This window comes from Pongo abelii, chromosome 18, assembly GCF_028885655.2.
Source record: "Pongo abelii isolate AG06213 chromosome 18, NHGRI_mPonAbe1-v2.0_pri, whole genome shotgun sequence".
NCBI lineage: Eukaryota > Metazoa > Chordata > Mammalia > Primates > Hominidae > Pongo > Pongo abelii.
In genome coordinates, this window is record NC_072003.2 from 34,628,515 (window position 1) to 34,648,973 (window position 20,459).

General features: G+C 44.5%; 1 protein-coding gene and 1 long non-coding RNA gene across 3 annotated transcripts in view; one reads left to right on the forward strand and one right to left on the reverse strand.

Annotated features, from left to right (window-relative positions):
- Positions 1–258: 258 nt before the first annotated feature.
- Positions 259–3,642, forward strand: LOC129050746 (uncharacterized). Its single transcript, XR_008514483.2, has 2 exons — positions 259–967; positions 3,247–3,642. It is a non-coding gene; the product is annotated as an uncharacterized LOC129050746 (long non-coding RNA).
- A 4,005-nt stretch (positions 3,643–7,647) lies between these two features.
- LOC100443656 (cyclin-Y-like protein 1B) overlaps positions 7,648–20,459 on the reverse strand; it is a 33,883-nt gene continuing 21,071 nt past the window's right edge. For both annotated transcript variants that reach the window (XM_054533830.2, XM_054533829.2), the window contains 2 exons: positions 10,705–10,873; positions 7,648–9,074 (listed from right to left, as the gene is read on the reverse strand). In XM_054533830.2, the coding sequence (XP_054389805.1) occupies positions 8,961–9,074; positions 10,705–10,873 (283 nt within the window). In that variant the 3' untranslated portion in view covers positions 7,648–8,960. The remainder of the gene's footprint in view (positions 9,075–10,704; positions 10,874–20,459) is intronic.

Consider the following 20,459-nt stretch of genomic DNA (forward strand, 5'->3'; position numbering starts at 1 on the left):
CGCACCTGCCCTCCCACCTCTGTACTTTGTCCATGCTGCCCCTTACGTCTCATTCTTTCAGGCACAGACACTCATCCTTCTAGGCCTAGTGAAATAAACCCTCTTCTCAAAAGTCCACCCATATGACCACTGACGGCAGAATTACGCCCCTTCCCCCAGCTTACAGGCTGTGAGGAGAGCGGGGAGTAGGTGACAAAACCTTCCATTCTTACCTAGGCACCAGTGTAACAATGAAAACCCCTCCATGCCCTTGGGAGCTGGGACCTCCTCTCAGAAACCCTCCAGCAAACACAGGCCTGCCTGAATGCCCACTGGGCAAATGGGGACCTGGGCCCCCAGGGTGTGCCCATCAGCCAGGGAGGTCTGCTTTGCTTGGCTTGGCTGGGAGCTTAAAGTTCCCAGCTCTGAGCAGGGTCTGGGCTTCCTTCCAGATAGAACAGCTCACCTCGCTCCACCCATCCCAGCCAGCTCCACCTGCTCTTCCCTATCCAGCTCTCAGCAGTGGAGTTAAAGTGCATTTCCCAGAACTGTGTGGGCCCAAACCAGACCCACTGGAAGCATGGAGCAGGAGCCTTGGACAAGGGATTCACTACTACAGAAAGGCACACCAGGGACATGGAGAGAAGCCACTCTCCCTCCCCTGTATCCCAGGACATAGAAGAAATAGCACCTCCAGGAGCTCAGATATGGTCCCCTCCCCTCCTCCTCACCCCACAAAAGGGTGTTTGAGGCCCAGAAAGGTTCAGAGCCTGGCCCAAGGTCAGTGGTCAGAAGAAACCCCACATTCCCTTCCACAGTCACACCCCCACACTGCTGCACTGCCCGAAACCCTGGCCACTGCAGGCCTTCAATAACTGCGTCTGCTGTCACCCCTCCATGAAACCCCCAAGAACCAGGAGGATGCACAAGGACTTCTTCTCCCTTCTGGTGACCCAACAGCACCAGGCAGGGTAACCCCAAGCTCTTGGTAAGTGAGCAGCCCTGCCCCACAGTGAAAAATTGCCTGACTCTAATGACTGAGCAGACAGGAGTAGGAGGGACAGAGATCGGTTGGCTTTCAAGAAGCAGCAAGAGGAAGGGCAGATGGGAGGAGGAACTTCCCCTACCAGGTCCCCGAGAAAGGCTGTGCTGAGTGGCACGCCCTTGGAACAAAGGGAGAAGCAGGAAGGGCCCCTACCCATTGTGCAGCAGCAGTTTTGAGCTCTGAGATCCTAGAAGTAGGTAGGCAGAGACCTGGACCTAGATGAGCAGCCTGTGCTCCTTGGCATGTCTGAAATGGGAGGCATGGAGGAGGGGAGGGAAGAGAAGGCCAGGTGGCCACAGGCCCCATCCTCCCTCCCCAGCCCTGGGAGGCCACCACCTGCAGAGGGCATCTATCCCCTGATCAGATTGCAAAGCAATGTGGCTGGTTCCACAGAGGCCTCATTTTGCCCATTGGGGTCTGTCCTGGCCATCCTCCTTCCTCTGGAGAACCCTGAAGCTCTCCTCATCTCTGGGTAAAGGCCTGCAGACCTCCTCAGTGAGAGAGTAGCCAACTTGTTCATGAGCCTCCACTGCTGCCCTGGTGCCACCCTCTCCTGGGCCCTGGGGTCTCAGGACAGCCATGGTAGCAAAGTAGCCAGCTCTCTGGCCCAGGACTGGTACCACCTGTGTCCTCCACTCCTGTCTCTGCTGCTACCCTTGGCCTAATGCAGCTGGTGGGTCCTGGGCTGCAGCTCAAGCTGGTTTTGGGCTTCAATGGGAGCACACCTGCCAAGGCAGCCCCAGGAAGGGTGCACTCCCCTTGCCTTGCATCTGGCTCTAGGTTGGCCAGAAGGATGGCTGTGGGCCAGGAGGCCCCAGTGGCTCCAAGATACCAGGAAGCACAGCTATCTGCACTTCGGCCCACCTCCCTACACCGCCAGAATGGGGCCACTGCTGGCAAGGCCACTGGGGGACAGGAGAACCCAGCATTTGGGGTACCCGGGCCCCTCAAGATTGAGGGCCTAGGAGACTGACTGACAGGGGCAGGTCCCAGTAGTGGGGTCCTCCGCACAGCTTCCACTCCAGAGGGTCGGGCAGAACTGCTTTGGCAACAGCTGATGCAGACCGGGGCCCAGGCCCTGAGGGGCTACCCCAGTCTGCCAGTCACAGACACTGAGCATCTCCTCTGCCTTATGGGCCTAGTGGCTGGCTGGGGCCTTTGGTTCCTGCTGCCTCCTGCAGGTGTCCTGACAGTCACCTCCTTCCTGAGAGTCACTGGTGCTGGTGAGAGGGAGGGGATGGAACCCCCCATCCCTGTCTCCCAGAGGACAACTGCACTGGTGCCCCAGGCCTCTGAGCTCCAGCTGAGAAGCTGGCGGCTCCACCTTCCCATCCTCACAGCCCCTTCCCTGCCAGGAGGGAATCAAGTCTCTCCCAGAGGGAATAGAGCTGGCAGCAAGAGGCTAAGGGCAGCTCAGCTGGGGAGAGGGAGCATGCCCAGCTCACCAGGGCGCCTCACCTGCACCTCTGCTGTGCTGCCAGGGCCCCATCAGGATGACTCTGGCATCCCTCCTAACCAGGTTAAGTGGGAGCCAGGCTCTCCCTCCATCCCTGCCCCTCCAGGCCCAGGGACCCAGGCTGAGCCTGTGCCTCTCCATAGCCCCCAACAAGGGTTCTAGGCCTCACACAATGACCAGATGGGAAGAGGGGCCAGGCCTAGGCAGAACCCCTCTCCTACCCCTTCCTCAGATTGAAAAAGAAATAGGTCATTTCACATGTCATAATTTTTTATAAATATGTGTAAGAAATTTATTGAAAACCTGTATGAATTAATAAGTTAATTAGATACAATCAGATACAAGATCAACACACAAAATTAAATTGTACTACTGCATAAAATCAGTTATACTAAAAATTAAATGAAGACAAAATTTCCATTGGTAAAAGCATCAAAAAGGAAGAAATATTCAGAAATAAATGTAACAAAATAAATGCAATGACTTTATGGTGAAAAATTATTCTAAAATGCTATAAGTAATCAAAGAACTGAATATGTTGAGTGACATCAATATTCAAGAATAACAGTACTTAATATTAACATCAAAATACTAAAAGCTGGTTCTATAGATTCAATGCAAATTCCTTAGTGTTTTCAATAGAAATTTTAAAGCTCTTCCTAACATGCATGTGGATATGCAACCGAAATAAAATAAATGCAATTTAAAAAAAATAACAAAATGTAATGACCTACATTGCCAATATCTTTTTGTTTTTGTTTTTCAGCGACAGGGTCTTGCTCTGTCACCTTGGCTGGAGTTCATTGGCACAATCACAGCTCACTGCATCCTGGAATTCCCGGCTCAAACGATCTTCTCACCTCAGCCTCAGGAGTAGATGGGACTACAAGTGCATGCCACCCATCCTGCTAACGTTGTTTCTTCTTGTAGAGATGGGGTCTTGGTGTGTTGCCCAGGCTAGTCTCAAACTCCTTGGATCAAGCAATTATCCTGCCTCAGCCTCGCAAAATGCTTGGATTACAAGTGTCAGCCACCATGCCCACACACCCAATATCAATTTTTATTGCAGTGTTATAGTCTGGTACTAACTTAAGTACAGATTCATGTAGCCCAATAGAATAGAATAGAAGGGCAACTAATAAACACATTAATTTAAAGTAAATTGATTGCGTCAAAGATGCCAAGAAATTGTAATAGGAAAGTAAATGTAGTTTCAAAAAATTTTGCTGGGAAAACCAAATATCCACTTTGCAAAAGGATAAGATGGACCCCTAACTCAAACTGCAGATGCCCAAAAACACTCAAAAGGGATAATATATCAAAATGTAAGAGGTAAAACACAAAATTCTTTGGAGAAATCTTAGAGTTAATATTTGTATTCTTGGATTACATAAATATGTCTAAGATATGACACCTTGTGAATTATACTTTATTGAATTGGAAAGTTTTGTTCTTAGAACATCAAAAAGAATATGAAAAATTATGCTGCTTAATGGGAGAAAATATTTTAAATTGTATACAAGATTTGGGTATATTAGAGTTTATAAAGAATATTTTATATGTATATAAAATCTCATGTATATATGGAATCTTAAAAACCAAACTCAGAGAAGCTAGTGTATATAGAATATATAAAAAAACTCTTATCAGTCAATAATAAAACAACTATTGACCAATTAAAAATGGACAAAAGATTTGAATAGACGTTTTCCATAGAAGATATACAATTTGCCAATTTGTTCAATTTCATTAGTTGCTAAGATAATGCAAGTCAAACTACAATTAATATTAATTGACACTCACTAGAACGGCTATACCAAAGATACAATGAGAAATGTTAGAAAAGAAGTGGAGAATATGGAACTCACATATGCTGCAAATAGGAATGTAAAATATTGCGCCACCTTGAAAACAAAACAATATGAAATAAAATTGTGGCTATCCCTCAAAATGTTGCACATAAAATGACTACAGGACACAAAAGTTCCAACCCAAAGTTAGTATGCAAAAGGAATGACATTCCTGTAGTCATACAAAGACTCTTATATGAATGCTCATAACATGTGGTAATGTCCATGCAATAGAACGCTACTTGCCATCCAAGAGGAATGATGTAATGATGCGAGCTATAACAGAAATGAAACCCAAAAACATTAGGCTAAGTGAAAGAAACCAGTCCCAAAACACCACATAATTCATGATCCTGGCTATTAGAACTCTGATAATAGGCTCATCTATAGAGACATAAAATTGATTGTTGTCTAGATCTGACATGGCAAAGACGAATGTAAATAGGATGCATTTTCCTCTTAAAAGATACAAATATTCTAAACTTAGGTGGTAATTAAGCTCGCATGGCTCTATAAGTATTCTAAATAGCTTGGAGTTGCACTTAAAATATGTGATTATATTATATAAAATATACCTCAGTAAAGCGTTTTAAAGAATCAACATGTCAACATACACTAAGGTTGTTTTAGACTTTCAGAAACCCAAGGCACAGATTGTAAAAATGAAATCTATGTCTTGTCCATTGCAAAGCATAATAAAGAAAAGGGAGGCGGCAAGCTAACACGCAAAGGTTTGGTCACTGATGCAGGGGCATTAATGGGCAGGAACCATGTGATTCGTTTAACCAGGTCAGAAAAGCAAAGGAAATGATCGTAATTTATTGAAGACTACTCTGACTCAGGGTGACTCAGATTTTTAGGAATGTGAAAGCTGTACTCGTAGGGTTGGGCATATTTCTTATCAGACTCAGCTCAAAAGAGCCATCTCATAGAAAGGTTACCAACGACTCTCCTGTCCGCAGTTGCCTGGAGTTTTGCAGTTGTCTACCGCCAGTCCTAAAACTGCATTGCAGTCATTCATTAGAAACCCAGTGTAACACTCAAATCCAACACGAAACCCCACATTTCATGACTACCGCATTCAATAATTTGCCTTTTTTTCTTCATTTTTTGACCAGCTCTCTCCATTCCCTCTGTTTGTAGCCCTACCTGGCCCAGCTGGTTCTGGAGCAAAATTGTCCACCTCGGGAGCTTGGGCTGCTGGTCCACGTGCCGCACCGGGCGCCCCCGTTGGCCAGCGCAGGAGCTGTTGGGGATCTGGCTCTCGCAGGGCGCAGATGGCCCCTGACAGTCCCAGGAGCCCGTGGCCGCGTCGCAGGGGCTCGCATCTGCGCTGGAAACTGCGCCTGGTAGAGAAGGAGCAGAGGGACGCCCGCCCCACCCTCCACTCTGCACCGTCAGCCAAGAAAACCCAATTCCAATTCCGAAATAAAAGGATGCAGAGGTGCTCGACTAGCTCCAGCCCTTCCTGCTGCCGGCCCTAAAAGGGTGGCCCCGCTATCCCCAAGGCTCAAGGAGCTTCCCTGCCGAGGAGCCCCGCGACTCCCCCGAACTGCGTTTGCCAAGCGCCAGGTGGGGCAGACGGGAGCACCGCCCTCTTGGCCGCATCCAGCCTGGTGGTGGAGACCGCGAAGCCGGTTTCTCTTCCTTCCTCCAGTACCCAGGAAAGTCTGACGCCGGGAAAATACCCCGCCCCGGGTAGGGGCGACCTCAGTAGCTCCAAGGATCTATCTCCCAGAAGCCCTATAGAAGTGCCCTGCAAGACCTGACCTGCTGAGGCCCCTTCCTTCCACCCTTTACTCCCTGGGGGACCCATTATTCCCCTGCGAGCCTCACTAGGTCATTCCTGCGTACCCCGCATTGGCCTCCGGCCTTAGAGCACCCTCGAGTTTTCCCCACCCAGAACGTGGGGACTCCACAATTATTCCCCTCCAAAGACTCCTCCCAAACCTGTATCCTAGCATCAGCGAAGCTGACATACCGCGGCGACCGCCCAGGCTGCCCCTTCCCCGCCCCAACCACCTCGGAGTCTCCACAATGAGTTCCCCAGGTCGAGGGCTGTACTGAGACCCCCACACAGCGACCCCGACACACAGGACGACCCTCCAGCACTCCCTCCGACATCCCGCCCACCCTACAGGGGAGACCAGGCCCCACCCTCCACTCAGGCGATGGCTTCCCCCCACCACCCCTAAAAGGATGCTTTCCCGGAGACCACGCACAGGGCGCCTGTGTCACACAGGGGTGACCCTATGAATCCCTCGCCAGACATCCTCGCGCCCTCTCCAGAGGGAGACTGCACAAGTGGAGAACTCCCCTGGAGAGGATCCTCAGACACCATCCTCAAAGCCACTACCCAGAATCAGAAAGACCCAAGGGAGAATCGTGGCCACAAAATCCATGTCCACACATGCACTCCTCCAGTCCGGCATCTCCAGGGCCCCCACTCATGGCCACCTCACCCCATGGTGACCTCAAAACGCTCTCCCTACATTGCAGGGAAAAGAAAGGGAGAGTCCAGCCAAACTTCCCGCAGGAGAATCCATTTTCCTTTTATTCGTTATGCAATGGAGCTAAAGTGCAGGGCAAGAAGGGTTTTATAGAAAATTTTAAGTTCTTATGTATAGGTTTGCATGGAAATTTAAACATTTAATGATAGGGATAATAAATAATAAACCCATCCTAAGTGCATTATAGCTAAGTTTCAGCAATTCTTATTTTGCCATTTATTTTCAACTATCAACTCTAAATATCCTAGTAGTATTTTAAATCAAATAGAAAATACAATATCATTAATTTTGGAAGAATTTAAGTAAGTATATCTAACAAGTGAAGATAAAAAAGAAAATATCATTATCTCATCTAATACAATTTTTAACAGATCAATTTGTGTATTCACCAAAGAGTAGACTCTACAACCACTGAAGGCTTTGCATGAAATGTTTTCACAGGTTTAGTCTAATATTTCATCTTCAGACACAAAATATCAATACATGAAAATATTCAATTACTTATAAAGGCCCACAGATTATGGTTGGAGGAGGAAATCGCAAACCGACAGTGGGATATTCCAAACCACTGCACTGTGAAAGTAAACTCAAGAAAGAAAATAGGGATTCCTATTGTTCCTGATAAAAGGAAAGGAAAGGTAACTCCCAGAAAGCCACTGCCTCACTTTGCCATATTCAAATGTCTAGAAAAAGGCACAGGTCTGGCCGTACCCAAAGAAAGATGAGGATTCAAGGTGTAACAAAAGACAGCAGGGATCATGGGGTATCTTAGATTTCTACCCCCAACATCCACCCTTGCACAAAAACTTGATCTAACATCTCACATTGGTGGGGATCTGGTGTTCTTGTTAGAAAAAAAAAAAAATAGTCTCAGAAAGTGTTTCCCTTGTAGACTCTGGGGCAGTTGATCTTCAGCACTTTCTATTTTGGAAGCCAGAAAATTCCTTCTTGATTGAGAAGGGGGGCAGTCCTGTGCACCATAGGATTCCCGTTGTTGACTGCACGTCAGTGGGTGCAACCAGTTATTGCAACCAATGTCTGGACAAACTTCCTCAGGATGCAGAGGCTGCTCCCATGAGAACCACTGCTCCTCTCCATATGTGAACAGACTGACAGATGCAGGCAGCACCAGTAATCTCTTGAACCACTGAGGTGCACTGGAAAATGTGAGTTGTGGTGTGTCCCTGTGTTAGAATTATTGAGAGGCTTTTGTTTTTTTGACAAGTGCTGAGATCACACAATGCACCAGGGCAAGATTAGCTGGGAAAATGATCTTCTGATAGTGTTTTGAACCCAGATGTTCCTCCTTTGTTGTTTTCCCGGAACTGGGTAAATTCAGTTTTCACTTCTGCAGCTCCCCTAACAATCCCAAGGCCAGGTCTTCTACTGCTTCCCTAAGTGGCTTTCCTACTGCTTCCCTCTAGGTGACCTGGGGGAAGATGAGCTGATTTCATCTCTTCCTTTATATTCGTGATGTAGGGGCCTCATTTCACATGCACAGATTCCCTCCAAAGACTAGAGAGCAGGACTGAGCCACCCTGGTGCTTGCAGTAATGACAGCCTTGTCCCGATGCCACTCTCTCTTCCCACTATTGTTGAATTTTGGGCCATCATGTATTCAGTGCCTCAGTGGACAGAGAACCAAACCCAGGTGCTCTCACAAATCTGGAGCTGATTCTAAAGTTTTTTGAGCTCCAGCTCAGCTCAGACCACTGGCACCTGCTTAAGACTGTGGGTGACTCTGGACACCACTGGCACTTGTTTGACACTGTGGGTGACTGGACTCTGAGCTGGGATGTGCAGTGTCCATGTGACACTCCTTCTCCCCAAGAGTCGTTCAACAACGTGGCACCCTAGGAATGCCATCTGGACCCAGTGGAAGAGGAAGGGCAGGAAGCACCTGGCACCCACTGTTCATACCACCGTCACCCAGTTCCACAATGTGGCTAACTGGAAGATGTTTCCTCTTGATGAAAATCCTAAACACTAACAACAACAAAAAAAAAAAAAGAAAAGAAAAGAAAAAAAGAAAATCCTAATTTTTTTTTCAGCAGGACAAGTGATATTTTCTTTTCTTTATTGTTGAGAAGTTCAGGATCTTATAAGGCTAATTTCTCTCTTTAAGATAAGATGGCATTAGTGCACCGAATACCAATGAAATTCATGCTGATAGCCCTTTTCGTAGCAGTGGCATCTTGATGCAAGTCTTTGTATTCACACGGCCATGACATAGCCTAGAAAATTCAATCAAAGAGAAAACAAGTACAATTTTAAAAAGGGCTCCAACATTTTTTAAAAGGCATCGCTGATGAGAAGCCACACATACAGATTCCTTTAGATGGTTCCTTTGCAGCTGCTTTGGCTGAGGTTTACAGGGCCAGGGTCTGAGGATGCTACTCCCTGCCCATTCACTAAGGTGATCTCCTTTAAGGGCTATGAATAGATTGCCAGAGCCAAGAGGAATTTATTTTATTATGTTATTTTAAAATTGGGCTCATTGCTTGATGATACTGTCACATAAAAAATAAAATAGGACTCCTAAAGATTTCAAGAGTATTGTGACAAGCACATAAGAAAAATATCATTTGTTACCTGTGCACATCTTACCTGTGTATATGTTCCTTCAACATAATAAACATAAACTTGTGCCAAAAAATCAGTTTACTCAGCAATTCAAATTCTCCCCAATCCTTGTTAGTTACTATATACTCAAAGCAAATTTTAATGAGGCAGGTGTGTGCTGGACTGTCTTGGAACACCCAAGAAGTCTCATGACTGAAACACCAAAAGGTGCTACTTTACATGCACATTGTGGTAGAAAAATGTATTATTCTAAAGTACCACCAAGATAACAGAGAAAGTGGCAATTTTAAACATCTGTATTTCAGTGGTAATTTTCCTGTATACTCACCAAGAGTCATACGCCATAAATCATACGTTGCCCCATGAAAGTTACCATTTTCATTAAAAACCCATGTCCTTCCTACCCAGTACTTGAAACACTGGCACCTTATACAGTCTAAGTACAAGTCTTTCAGCCACTACTGCTTTGTCTAATAAACTCATGGGACTGCACCATGATATATACAGTAGATAATAACACGAATTTGCAAACTGCATAAGTAAAAGACAGTCAAGAGCAGTAAGTGTACTGTGTATGTAGATATAATTAGGAATACTATTGCATTTATTCACGTATCGTTATGTGAATGTAGATATAATGTAGATATAATGTATTGTTATGTGAATGGGTAGAGGTTAAAAATAAAACCCATTAAGAACAGACTAAATTTAATTAACAACATTCTGAATTATGGTCACAGCAGAAAGGATATCAATACATTTTTAAGAATATGGATCCTTGACTGGGCACGGTAGCTCACGCCTGTAATCCCAGTAATTTGGGAGACTGAGGCGGGTGGATCACCTGACGTCAGGAGTTAGAGACCAGCCTGACCAACATGGAGAAACCCTGTCTCTACTAAAAATACAAAATTAGCCAGTGGTGGCGCATGCCTGTAATCCCAGCTACTCAGGAGGCTGAGGCAGGAGAATCACTTGAACCCGGGAGGCGGAGGTTGCAGTGAGCTGAGATTGCACCATTGCACTCCAGCTTGGGCAACAAGAGTGAATCTCTGTCTCATAAATAAATAAATAAATAAATAAATAAATAAATAAATAAATGACTATGGATCCTTGTATAAACCATACAAGAAAAGAAATATTTTGCCAAAGAAATAGAAGTGTTTTGGTCTGTTAATTTTAAGGCTTTCATTTTCCTAATCACTACTTAACATGATTTTGTCACAGACGCTGGCTTCTGTGGCCAATGGAAAACTCCACTAAGTGACTTCACATACTTACCTTCAGTTTCTGTGCTTTATCTTTGTGAAGAAGATGAAATAGAAAATACACACCATGGTCATTTGCCAAGATCAAATGACGCAGGTCAAAGTAATATTTTGCATAAACACTGGCAGACACATGAATATTAAACTCAAGTAGCTCCAAGAAACACTTCTCCATCTTGCTCCTGGGGTAGAAGAAACACAATTAAACCAATAAGACAGTTCTAGTCAAGTGGGTTAACTTAAAAAATATCATTCTGAGCTGCTAGGATGCTCTAAATTCTGTTTTGAAACAAAGGCTGCCTGGTCGGGTTCCTACACTAATGTCCAAGAAAGACACAGTTGCTTTGGGTCTCTTCTGCATCCCAGCACCCCAAGTTTGGGATGAGGGAAAGGTGGTAGCCTCTTCTGCACTCCTGCTGCGGACTCAGGGCTCATTCTTGAGAGTTCCCTTAGGGCAGCTGCACAACTCAGACTCCATGCTCACTCACGAGCCCTGCAATAGCAATCACATGACAAGAATGATGGGTGCCATTTATTAGCTCAGAAGGATCTCCAGGCATTTTTACCAGGACAATAACAGAAAGGGGCTTACTGAAGTAGAGAAGCACCAACAGGAGGACTGGGCACATCACCAAGGCAACAAATGGACCCATGGAGAGCCATCCTATTATCTCAGAGGAGGAAAAACTCTAAGGCTACAAGAAGGATTCATCCTAAATAAATACCTAAGCAAGCTACATTCCATGGCAAAAAGAATCCACTTCCCTCTGCTCCAGCCCACAAGGCTATGTCAAGGGGTCATAAAGCAAGTTTCTGCTCACCTTAGTATTATGAAGAGTTGAAACTGCCACTATGACAGGGCAAGGATATTCTTTAAAGTTTGAAAGGCAGAAAAATCAAGGAGAGACATTTTGGCTAGACTAAACCCATTTTATGATGTGATTTCTAGTAGGGCCCTGGCCTTATACACGCAGTATTGCTCCTGAGTTGGGAATGCAACCCTGAAGTGCTCAGCATCTGTCACCCCTGGCCAGAACGGGATGTGGGGGAGTTGAATGCAGTGGGAAAGGAAAGGGCTGGGACCCATCCTCTGCCACAAGGTCATCCAGCCATCCTCACCAAGGCTAAATTAATAGGTACACAGGGTAAATCTGGCTGCTTTCAGAGTAACCTCTGTAATGAGTTAATTGCTTAAAAATGATCAGTATCTGAACAATATATTTGGTTTCTTGGTTTGAAAGCTCTAATATTTTACCCACTGGCTAAGTCAACAAATGCTTGATGTTCTCCTGTTAAGGGGACAGTCAGACTATGAGCCAAGATGTGGTGATCTCATTTGCTGAACTTAAAACCCAGCTGAACCTACTTCTAAAATTAATTTCCTGTTCACATGTCCATAAGCCTATAGAAATGTAAATCAAATAATATTTGGATAGACAGCTGATCAGGACCCGAGTTACTACAGGAATTAATAGCACTTCATGATCCCTTTTTATTTTCTCCACTAGTACATTGTAACTGTGTAGAAATACAGTACTTCACAGAATTAACATGTCTATTAATAGAAGTTTAATCACTGAAAAAAAGCATTCTGTATATAGAATATGCATCTTCTGGGCTTTGTGTTTTTTTTTATTATTATTATACTTTAAGTTCTAGGGTACATGTGCACAATATGTAATGAGTAATGAGAGGGCTGGGTCAAATGGTATTTCTAGTTCTAGATCCCTGAGGAATCCCCACACTGACTTCCACAATGGTTGAACTAGTTTACAGTCCCACCAACAGTGTAAAAGTTTTCCTATTTCTCCACATCCTCTCCCGCACCTGTTGTTTCCTGACTTTTTAATGATTGCCATTCTAACTGGTTTGAGATGCTATCTCATTGTGGTTTTGATTTGCATTTCTCTGATGGCCAGTGATGGTGAGCATTTTTTCATGTGTTTTTTGGCTGCATAAATGTCTTCTTTTGAGAAGTGTCTGTTCATGTCCTTCACCAACTTTTTGATGGGGTTGTTTGTTTTTTTCTTGTAAATTTGTTTGTATTCATTGTAGATTCTGGATATTAGCCCTTTGTCAGATGAGTAGGTTGCGAAAATTGTCTCCCATTTTGTAGGTTGCCTGTTCACTCTGATGGTAGTTTCCTTTGCTGTGCATAAGCTCTTTAGTTTAATTACATGCCATTTGTCAATTTTGGCTTTTCTTGCCATTGCTTTTGGTGTGCTAAACATGAAGTCCTTGCCCATGCCTATGTCCTGAATGGTAATGCCTAGGTTTTCTTCTAGGGTTTTTATGGTTTTAGGTCTAACATTTAAGTCTTTAATCCATCTTGAATTGATTTTTGTATAAGGTGTAAGGAAGGGATCCAGTTTCAGCTTTCTACATATGGCTAGCCAGTTTTCCCAGCACCATTTATTAAGTAGGGAATCCTTTCTCCATTGCTTGTTTTTCTCAGGTTTGTCAAAGATCAGATAGTTGTAGATATGCAGCGTTATTTCTGAGGGCTCTGTTCTGTTCCATTGATCTATATCTCTGTTTTGGTACCAGTACCATGCTGTTTTGGTTACTGTAGCCTTGTAGTATAGTCTGAAGTCAGGTAGCGTGATGCCTCCAGCTTTGTTCTTTTGGCTTAGGATGACTTGGTGATGCGGGCTCTTTTTTGGTTCCATATGAACTTTAAAGTAGTTTTTTCCAATTCTGTGAAGAAAGTCATTGGTAGCTTGATGGGGATGGCATTGAATCTGTAAATTACCTTGGGCAGTAAGGCCATTTTCAAGATATTGATTCTTCCTACCCATGAGCATGGAATGTTCTTCCATTGGTTTGTATCCTTTTTTATTTCCTTGAGCAGTGGTTTGTAGTACTCCTTGAAGAGGTCCTTCACATCCCTTGTAAGTTGGATTCCTAGGTGTTCTCTTTGAAGCAATTGTTAAAGGGAGTTCACTCATGATTTGGCTCTCTGTCTGTTATTGGTGTATAAGAATGCTTGTGATTTTTGTACATTGATTTTGTATCCTGAGACTTTGTTGAAGTTGCTTATCAGCTTAAGGAGATTTTGGGCTGAGACAATGGGGTTTTCTAGATATACAATCATGTCATCTGCAAACAGGGACAATTTGACTTCCTCTTTTCCTAATTGAATACCCATTATTTCCTTCTCCTGCCTAATTGCCCTGGCCAGAACTACCAACACTAAGTTGAATAGGAGTGGTGAGAGAGGGCATCCCTGTCTTGTGCCAGTTTTCAAAGGGAATGCTTCCAGTTTTTGCCCACTCAGTATGATATTGGCTGTGGGTTTGTCATAGATAGCTCTTATTATTTTGAGATACGTCCCATCAATACCTAATTTATTGAGAGTTTTTAGCATGAAGGGCTGTTGAATTTTGTCAAAGGCCTTTTCTGCATCTATTGAGATAATCATGTGGTTTTTGTCTTTGGTTCTGTTTATATGCTGGATTACATTTATAGATTTGCATATATGGAACCAGCCTTGCATCCCAGGGATGAAGCCCACTTGATCATGGTGGATAAGCTTTTTGATGTGCTGCTGGATTCAGTTTGCCAGTATTTTATTGAGGATTTTTGCATCAATGTTCATCAAGGATATTGGTCTAAAATTCTCTTTTTTGGTTGTGTCTCTGCCCGGCTTTGGTATCAGGATGATGCTGGCCTCATAAAATGAGTTAGGGAGGATTCCCTCTTTTTCTATTGATTGGAATAGTTTCAGAAGGAATGGTACCAGTTCCTCCTTGTACCTCTGGTAGAATTCGGCTGTGAATCCATCTGGTCCTGGACTCTTTTTGGTTGGTAAGCTATTGATTATTGCCAGAATTTCAGCTCCTGTTATTGGTCTATTCAGAGATTCAACTTCTTCCTGGTTTAGTCTTGGGAGCGTGTATGTGTCGAGGAATTTATCCATTTCTTCTAGATTTCCTAGTTTATTTGTGTAGAGGTGTTTGTAGTATTCTCTGATGGTAGTTTGTATTTCTGTGGGATCGGTGGTGATATCCCCTTTATTATTTTTTATTGCATCTATTTGATTCTTCTCTCTTTTTTTCTTTATTAGTCTTGCTAGCGGTCTATCAATTTTGTTGATCCTTTCAAAAAACCAGCTCCTGGATTCATTTATTTTTTGAAGGGTTTTTTGTGTCTCTATTTCCTTCAGTTCTGCTCTGATTTTAGTTATTTCTTGCCTTCTGCTAGCTTTTGAATGTGTTTGCTCTTGCTTTTCTAGTTCTTTTAATTGTGATGTTAGGGTGTCAATTTTATCTTTCCTGCTTTCTCTTGTGGACATTTAGTGCTATAAATTTCCCTCTACACACTGCTTTGAATGCGTCCCAGAGATTCTGGTATGTTGTGTCTTTGTTCTCGTTGGTTTCAAAGAACATCTTTATTTCTGCCTTCATTTGGTTATGTACCCAGTAGTCATTCAGGAGCAGGTTGTTCAGTTTCCATGTAGTTGAGCAGTTTCCAGTGAGATTCTTAATCCTGAGTTCTAGTTTGATTGCACTGTGATCTGAGAGACAGTTTGTTATAATTTCTGTTCTTTTACATTTGCTGAGGAGAGCAAGACCACATACTTCCAAGTATGTGGTCAATTTTGGAATAGGTGTAGTGTGGTGCTGAAAAAAATGTATATTCTGTTGATTTGGGGTGGAGAGTTCTGTAGATGTCTATTAGGTCTGCTTGGTGTAGAGCTGAGTTCAATTCCTGGGTATCCTTGTTGACTTTCTGTCTCATTGATCTGTCTAATGTTGATAGTGGGGTGTTAAAGTCTCCCATTATTAATGTGTGGGAGTCTAAGTCTCTTTGTAGGTCACTCAGGACTTGCTTTATGAATCTGGGTGCTCCTGTATTGGGTGCATATATATTTAGGATAGTTAGCTCTTCTTGTTGAATTGATCCCTTTACCATTATGTAATGGCCTTCTTTGTCTCTTTTGATCTTCGTTGGTTTAAAGTCTGTTTGATCAGAGACTAGGATTGCAACCCCTGCCTTTTTTTGTTTTCCATTTGCTTGGTAGATCTTCCTCCATCCTTTTATTTTGAGCCTATGTGTGTCTCTTCACGTGAGATGGGTTTCCTGAATACAGCACACTGATGGGTCTTGACTCTTTATCCAGTTTGCCAGTCTGTGTCTTTTAATTGGAGCATTTAGTCCATTTACATTTAAAGTTAATATTGTTATGTGTGAATTTGATCCTGTCATTATGATGTTAGCTAGTTATTTTGCTCGTTAGTTGGTGCAGTCTCTTCCTAGTCTCGATGGTCTTTACATTTTGGCATGATTTTGCAGCGGCTGGTATCGGTTGTTCCTTTCCATGTTTAGCTGTTCCTTCAGGAGCTCTTTTAGGGCAGGCCTGGTGGTGACAAAATCTCTCAGCATTTGCTTGTCTGTAAAGGATTTTATTTCTCCTTCACTTATGAAGCTTAGTTTGGCTGGATATGAAATTCTGGGTTGAAAATTCTTTTCTTTAAGAATGTTGAATATTGGCCCCCACTCTCTTCTGGCTTGTAGAGTTTCTGCCAAGAGATACGCTGTTAGTCTGATGGGCTTCCCTTTGAGGGTAACCCGACCTTTCTCTCTGGCTGCCCTTAACATTTTTTCCTTCATTTCAACTTTGGTGAATCTGACAATTATGTGTCTTGGAGTTGCTCTTCTCGAGGAGTATCTTTGTGGCGTTCTCTGTATTTCCTGAATCTAAATGTTGGCCTGCCTTGCTAGATTGAGGAAGTTCTCCTGGATAATATCCTGCAGAGTGTTTTCCAACTTGGTTCCATTCTCCCCGTCACTTTCAGGTACACCAATCAGACGTAGATTTGGTCTTTTCACATAGTCCCATATTTCTTGGAGGCTTTGCTCTTTTCTTTTTATTCCTTTTTCTCTAAACTTCCCTTCTCGCTTCATTTCATTCATTTCATCTTCCATCGCTGATACCCTTTTTTCCATTTGATCACATCTGCCCCTGAGGCTTCTGCATTCTTCACGTAGTTCTCAAGCCTTGGTTTTCAGCTCCATCAGCTCCTTTAAGCACTTCTCTGTATTGGTTATTCTAGTTATACATCCTTCTAAATTTTTTTCAAAGTTTTCAACTTCTTTGCCTTTGGTTTGAATATCCTCCCGTAGCTCGGAGTAATTTGATCGTCTGAAGCCTTCTTCTCTCAGCTCGTCAAAGTCATTCTCCGTCCAGCTTTGTTCTGTTGCTGGTGATGAACTGTGCTCCTTTGGAGGAGGAGAGGCACTCTGCTTTTTAGAGTTTCCAGTTTTTCTGCTCTGTTTTTTCCCCATCTTTGTGGTTTTATCTACTTTTGGTCTTTGATGATGGTGATGTACAGATGGGTTTTTGGTGTGGATGTCCTTTCTGTTTGTTAGTTTTCCTTCTAACAGACAGGACCCTCAGCTGCAGGTCTGTTGGAGTACCCAGCCTTGTGAGGTGTCACTCTGCCCCTGCTGGGGGGTGCCTCCCAGTTAGGCTCCTCGGGGGCCAGGGGTCAGGGACCCACTTGAGGAGGCAGTCTGCCCGTTCTCAGATCTCAAGCTGCATGCTGGGAGAACCACTGCTCTCTTCAAAGCTGTCAGACAGGGACATTTAAGTCTGCAGAGGTTACTGCTGTCTTTTTGTTTGTCTGTGCCCTGCCCCCAGAGGTGGAGCCTACAGAGGCAGGCAGGCCTCCTTGAGCTGTGGTGGGCTCCACCCAGTTCGAGCTTCGGGCTGCTTTGTTTACCTAAGCAAGCCTGGGCAATGGCGGGCGCCCCTCCCCCAGCTCGCTGCTGCCTTGCAGTTTGATTTCAGAATGCTGTGCTAGCAATCAGCGAGACTCTGTGGGCATAGGACCCTCTGAGCCAGGTGCAGGATATAACCTCCCGGTGCGCCGTTTTTAAGCCCGTCGGAAAAGCGCAGTATTCTGGTGGGAGTGACCCGATTTTCCAGGTGCCCTCTGTCACCCCTTTCTTTGACTAGGAAAGGGAACTCCCTGACCCCTTGCGCTTCCTGAGTGAGGCAATGCCTCGCCCTTCTTCAGCTCACGCACGGTGTGCGCACCCACTGACCTGTGCCCACTGTCTGGCACTCCCTTGTGAGATGAACCCGGTACCTCAGATGAAAATGCAGAAATCACCTGTCTTCTGCGTCGCTCACGCTGGGAGCTCGCTTTGTGGTTTTTTAAAATGGCTAGATGATTGAATGGCATAACTTTTACAGACACAGCAAATTTTCGGAATAGCGGCTACTCAGTTTAACTTACTCTTTAGAAAGGAAAGATATTCTAGGAAGACACATAGATGTTGGAAAATTTTAAGAAAAATCTGATAGACACCAATTTTTAACTATTCAGTTTACACTCAAAATGGGACCACTGCAAACAGTCAACAGCAGGGGGCTGAGACAAATGTCTATTAAGTGCTTTGGTATAATGCTTTTCTTTTTTTTTCCTTTTTTATTTTTTGCGACGGAGTCTCGCTGTTTCGCCCAGACCGGACTGCAGTGGCGCTATCTCGGCTCACTGCAAGCTCTGCCTCCCGGGTTCACACCATTCTCCTGCCTCAGCCTCCCCAGTAGCTGGGTCTACAGGCACCTGCCACGGCGCCCGGCTAATTTTTTGTATTTTTAGTAGAGACGGGGTTTCATTGTGTTAGCCAGGATGGTCTTGATCTCCTGACCTCGTGATCTGCCTGCCTTGGCCTCCGAAAGTGCTGAAATTACAGGCATGAGCCACTGCACCCGGCTGGTATAATGCTTTTCATCTTCCCAAGATCATAAACAGAAGCAGCGTGTTCCAAGCATAGCTCCTGGTGTTTCTCAGTTCACACACCAACAGCACTGTTTGGAACTGGTCTTCTTGGAGCTGGCCTCTGCCCTCACTGCTCCTGGAGCTCACTTCTGTGGAAACCTGCACATAGCCCTGCATGCTCTCTGATCTTGTGACTAGAACTCAGAGCCCCAGCCAGCTGAGCCGCATGTTTTGAGAACCATTCAGCTGCCATGATGGTAGAACTAAGTGTTCATGATTACAAATTTGAAACCGGCTTTGCAAAAATTGGAACTGAGAAAATCATGATAGTGAAAGAGAGCTGATCTAACTGACTTCATCTTGCTTCTAACCTCCAAGCTGTCCTTGTTCTTTCCTAGGCAGAGGCCAAACTAACTTCAGGAGAAACTTAGTTTATAGTTTAACTTTGAAACAAAGATGGTAACAGCCCTTTCCCAAAACAAACCTGCTTCCTGCCTGGGGACTGGACTGCCTTTCGAGGACTAACAAATTAGCCACAAGATTAGAAATTATGGTTTAGGAGTCATGTGGCTGAAGGCTGCAAGAGTCCGAACCTCCCCATATTGCTCCTCGGAATAACATCACTATTGTAAAACCTAAGATCAGTGCTTCAGATATTTTGCAGACCCTGTACTGGGATCAGGTGGCACCACCTCAATCAATAAACTTTCGTTTATCTGATTTTGTGGCCCCCACCCAGGAGCCGATTCAGTGCAGGAGGACACCTTCCACTAACTGTGATTCCATCTCTGAATGATCAATCAGCACTCCCCACTTTCTGACTCCCTACCCACCAAATTATTCTTTAAAAAACTATCCTAGAGTTTTTGGAGAGACTAATTTGAGTAATAGTAAAACTCTGGTCTCCCATACAGCTGCCTCTGTGTGAATTAAACTCTTTATTGCAATTCCCCTGTCTTAATAAATCAGCTCTGGCTAGGCAGCAGGCAAGGAGAACTCAGGCAGTCACAAATCTTGCTTCCTTTGAGGGACCAGTTTGCAAAAGGATGACTATGATCAAGGCCACTTTAGTGTTTGGAACTTCCAAAGTAATTCCACTTGTTTCAAATTCATTTGCGGTCACACTCTTTGCTAAAATGGCTACCAGAAATATCACCATGATCACTTGGTTTATACTATTAGCAAAGTAATGGCAAAAATGTTTTTTTGTTTTTCTTTTTGAGACAAGATCTGGCTCCATCACCCAGGGCTAGAGTGCAGTGATGTGATCACAGTTCACTACAGCCTCAACTTCCCAGGCTCAGGCAATTCTCCCACCTCAGACTCCCAAGTAGCTGGGACTACTACAGCTGCCTGCCACCACACCCAGCTAATTTTTTAAAAAACATTTGGTACAGACAGGGTTCACTGTGTTACCCAGCAGGTCTTCAACTCCTGAGCTCAAGCGATCCACTCACCTCAGCCTCGTGAAGTGCTGGGATTACAGGCATGAGCCATTGAGCTCAGCTGCCAAGTGGTCATGTTTGAATGTAGATATACTCTGAGGTATATCTACAATAGACACTATATCTTCAATTGTAGACATACACTGAGGTGATTCTGAATGACAGTTTTATCTGGAGTCATAAGTAAAAGTCACAAAACTAACTCATGCCAATGCCTGGCATGATGTTGATCTGCTGCTGCTGCTCAATGTAAACAAAACTGCTCCCTTGTCTTGCACAGATGCAGGCTGCACAGCTATCCTCACTGTCTAGTGGGCACCTAGAAAGGCTCTGCTGGAAATGCCTCCCTGCTCACCCTGCCTGCCAGCTCCAGGGCCCTTCCCTTCACAGCAGTCATGAGGCCGGATTGGAAGGGAGCCCTGGTGAAGCTGTGTTTCAGTGTCGTGTTGATGCATCTTGGAGGAACCCCATGACTCTGCAAGGCTCTTCACACTCTCATGGGCAACTCCAGACACCTGAGTGCTGCTGCAGATGTCTCAGTACCCATGGAGCCTTGTGAGTGTGGTGGGCATGGGGTGATGCCCCAGAAATGC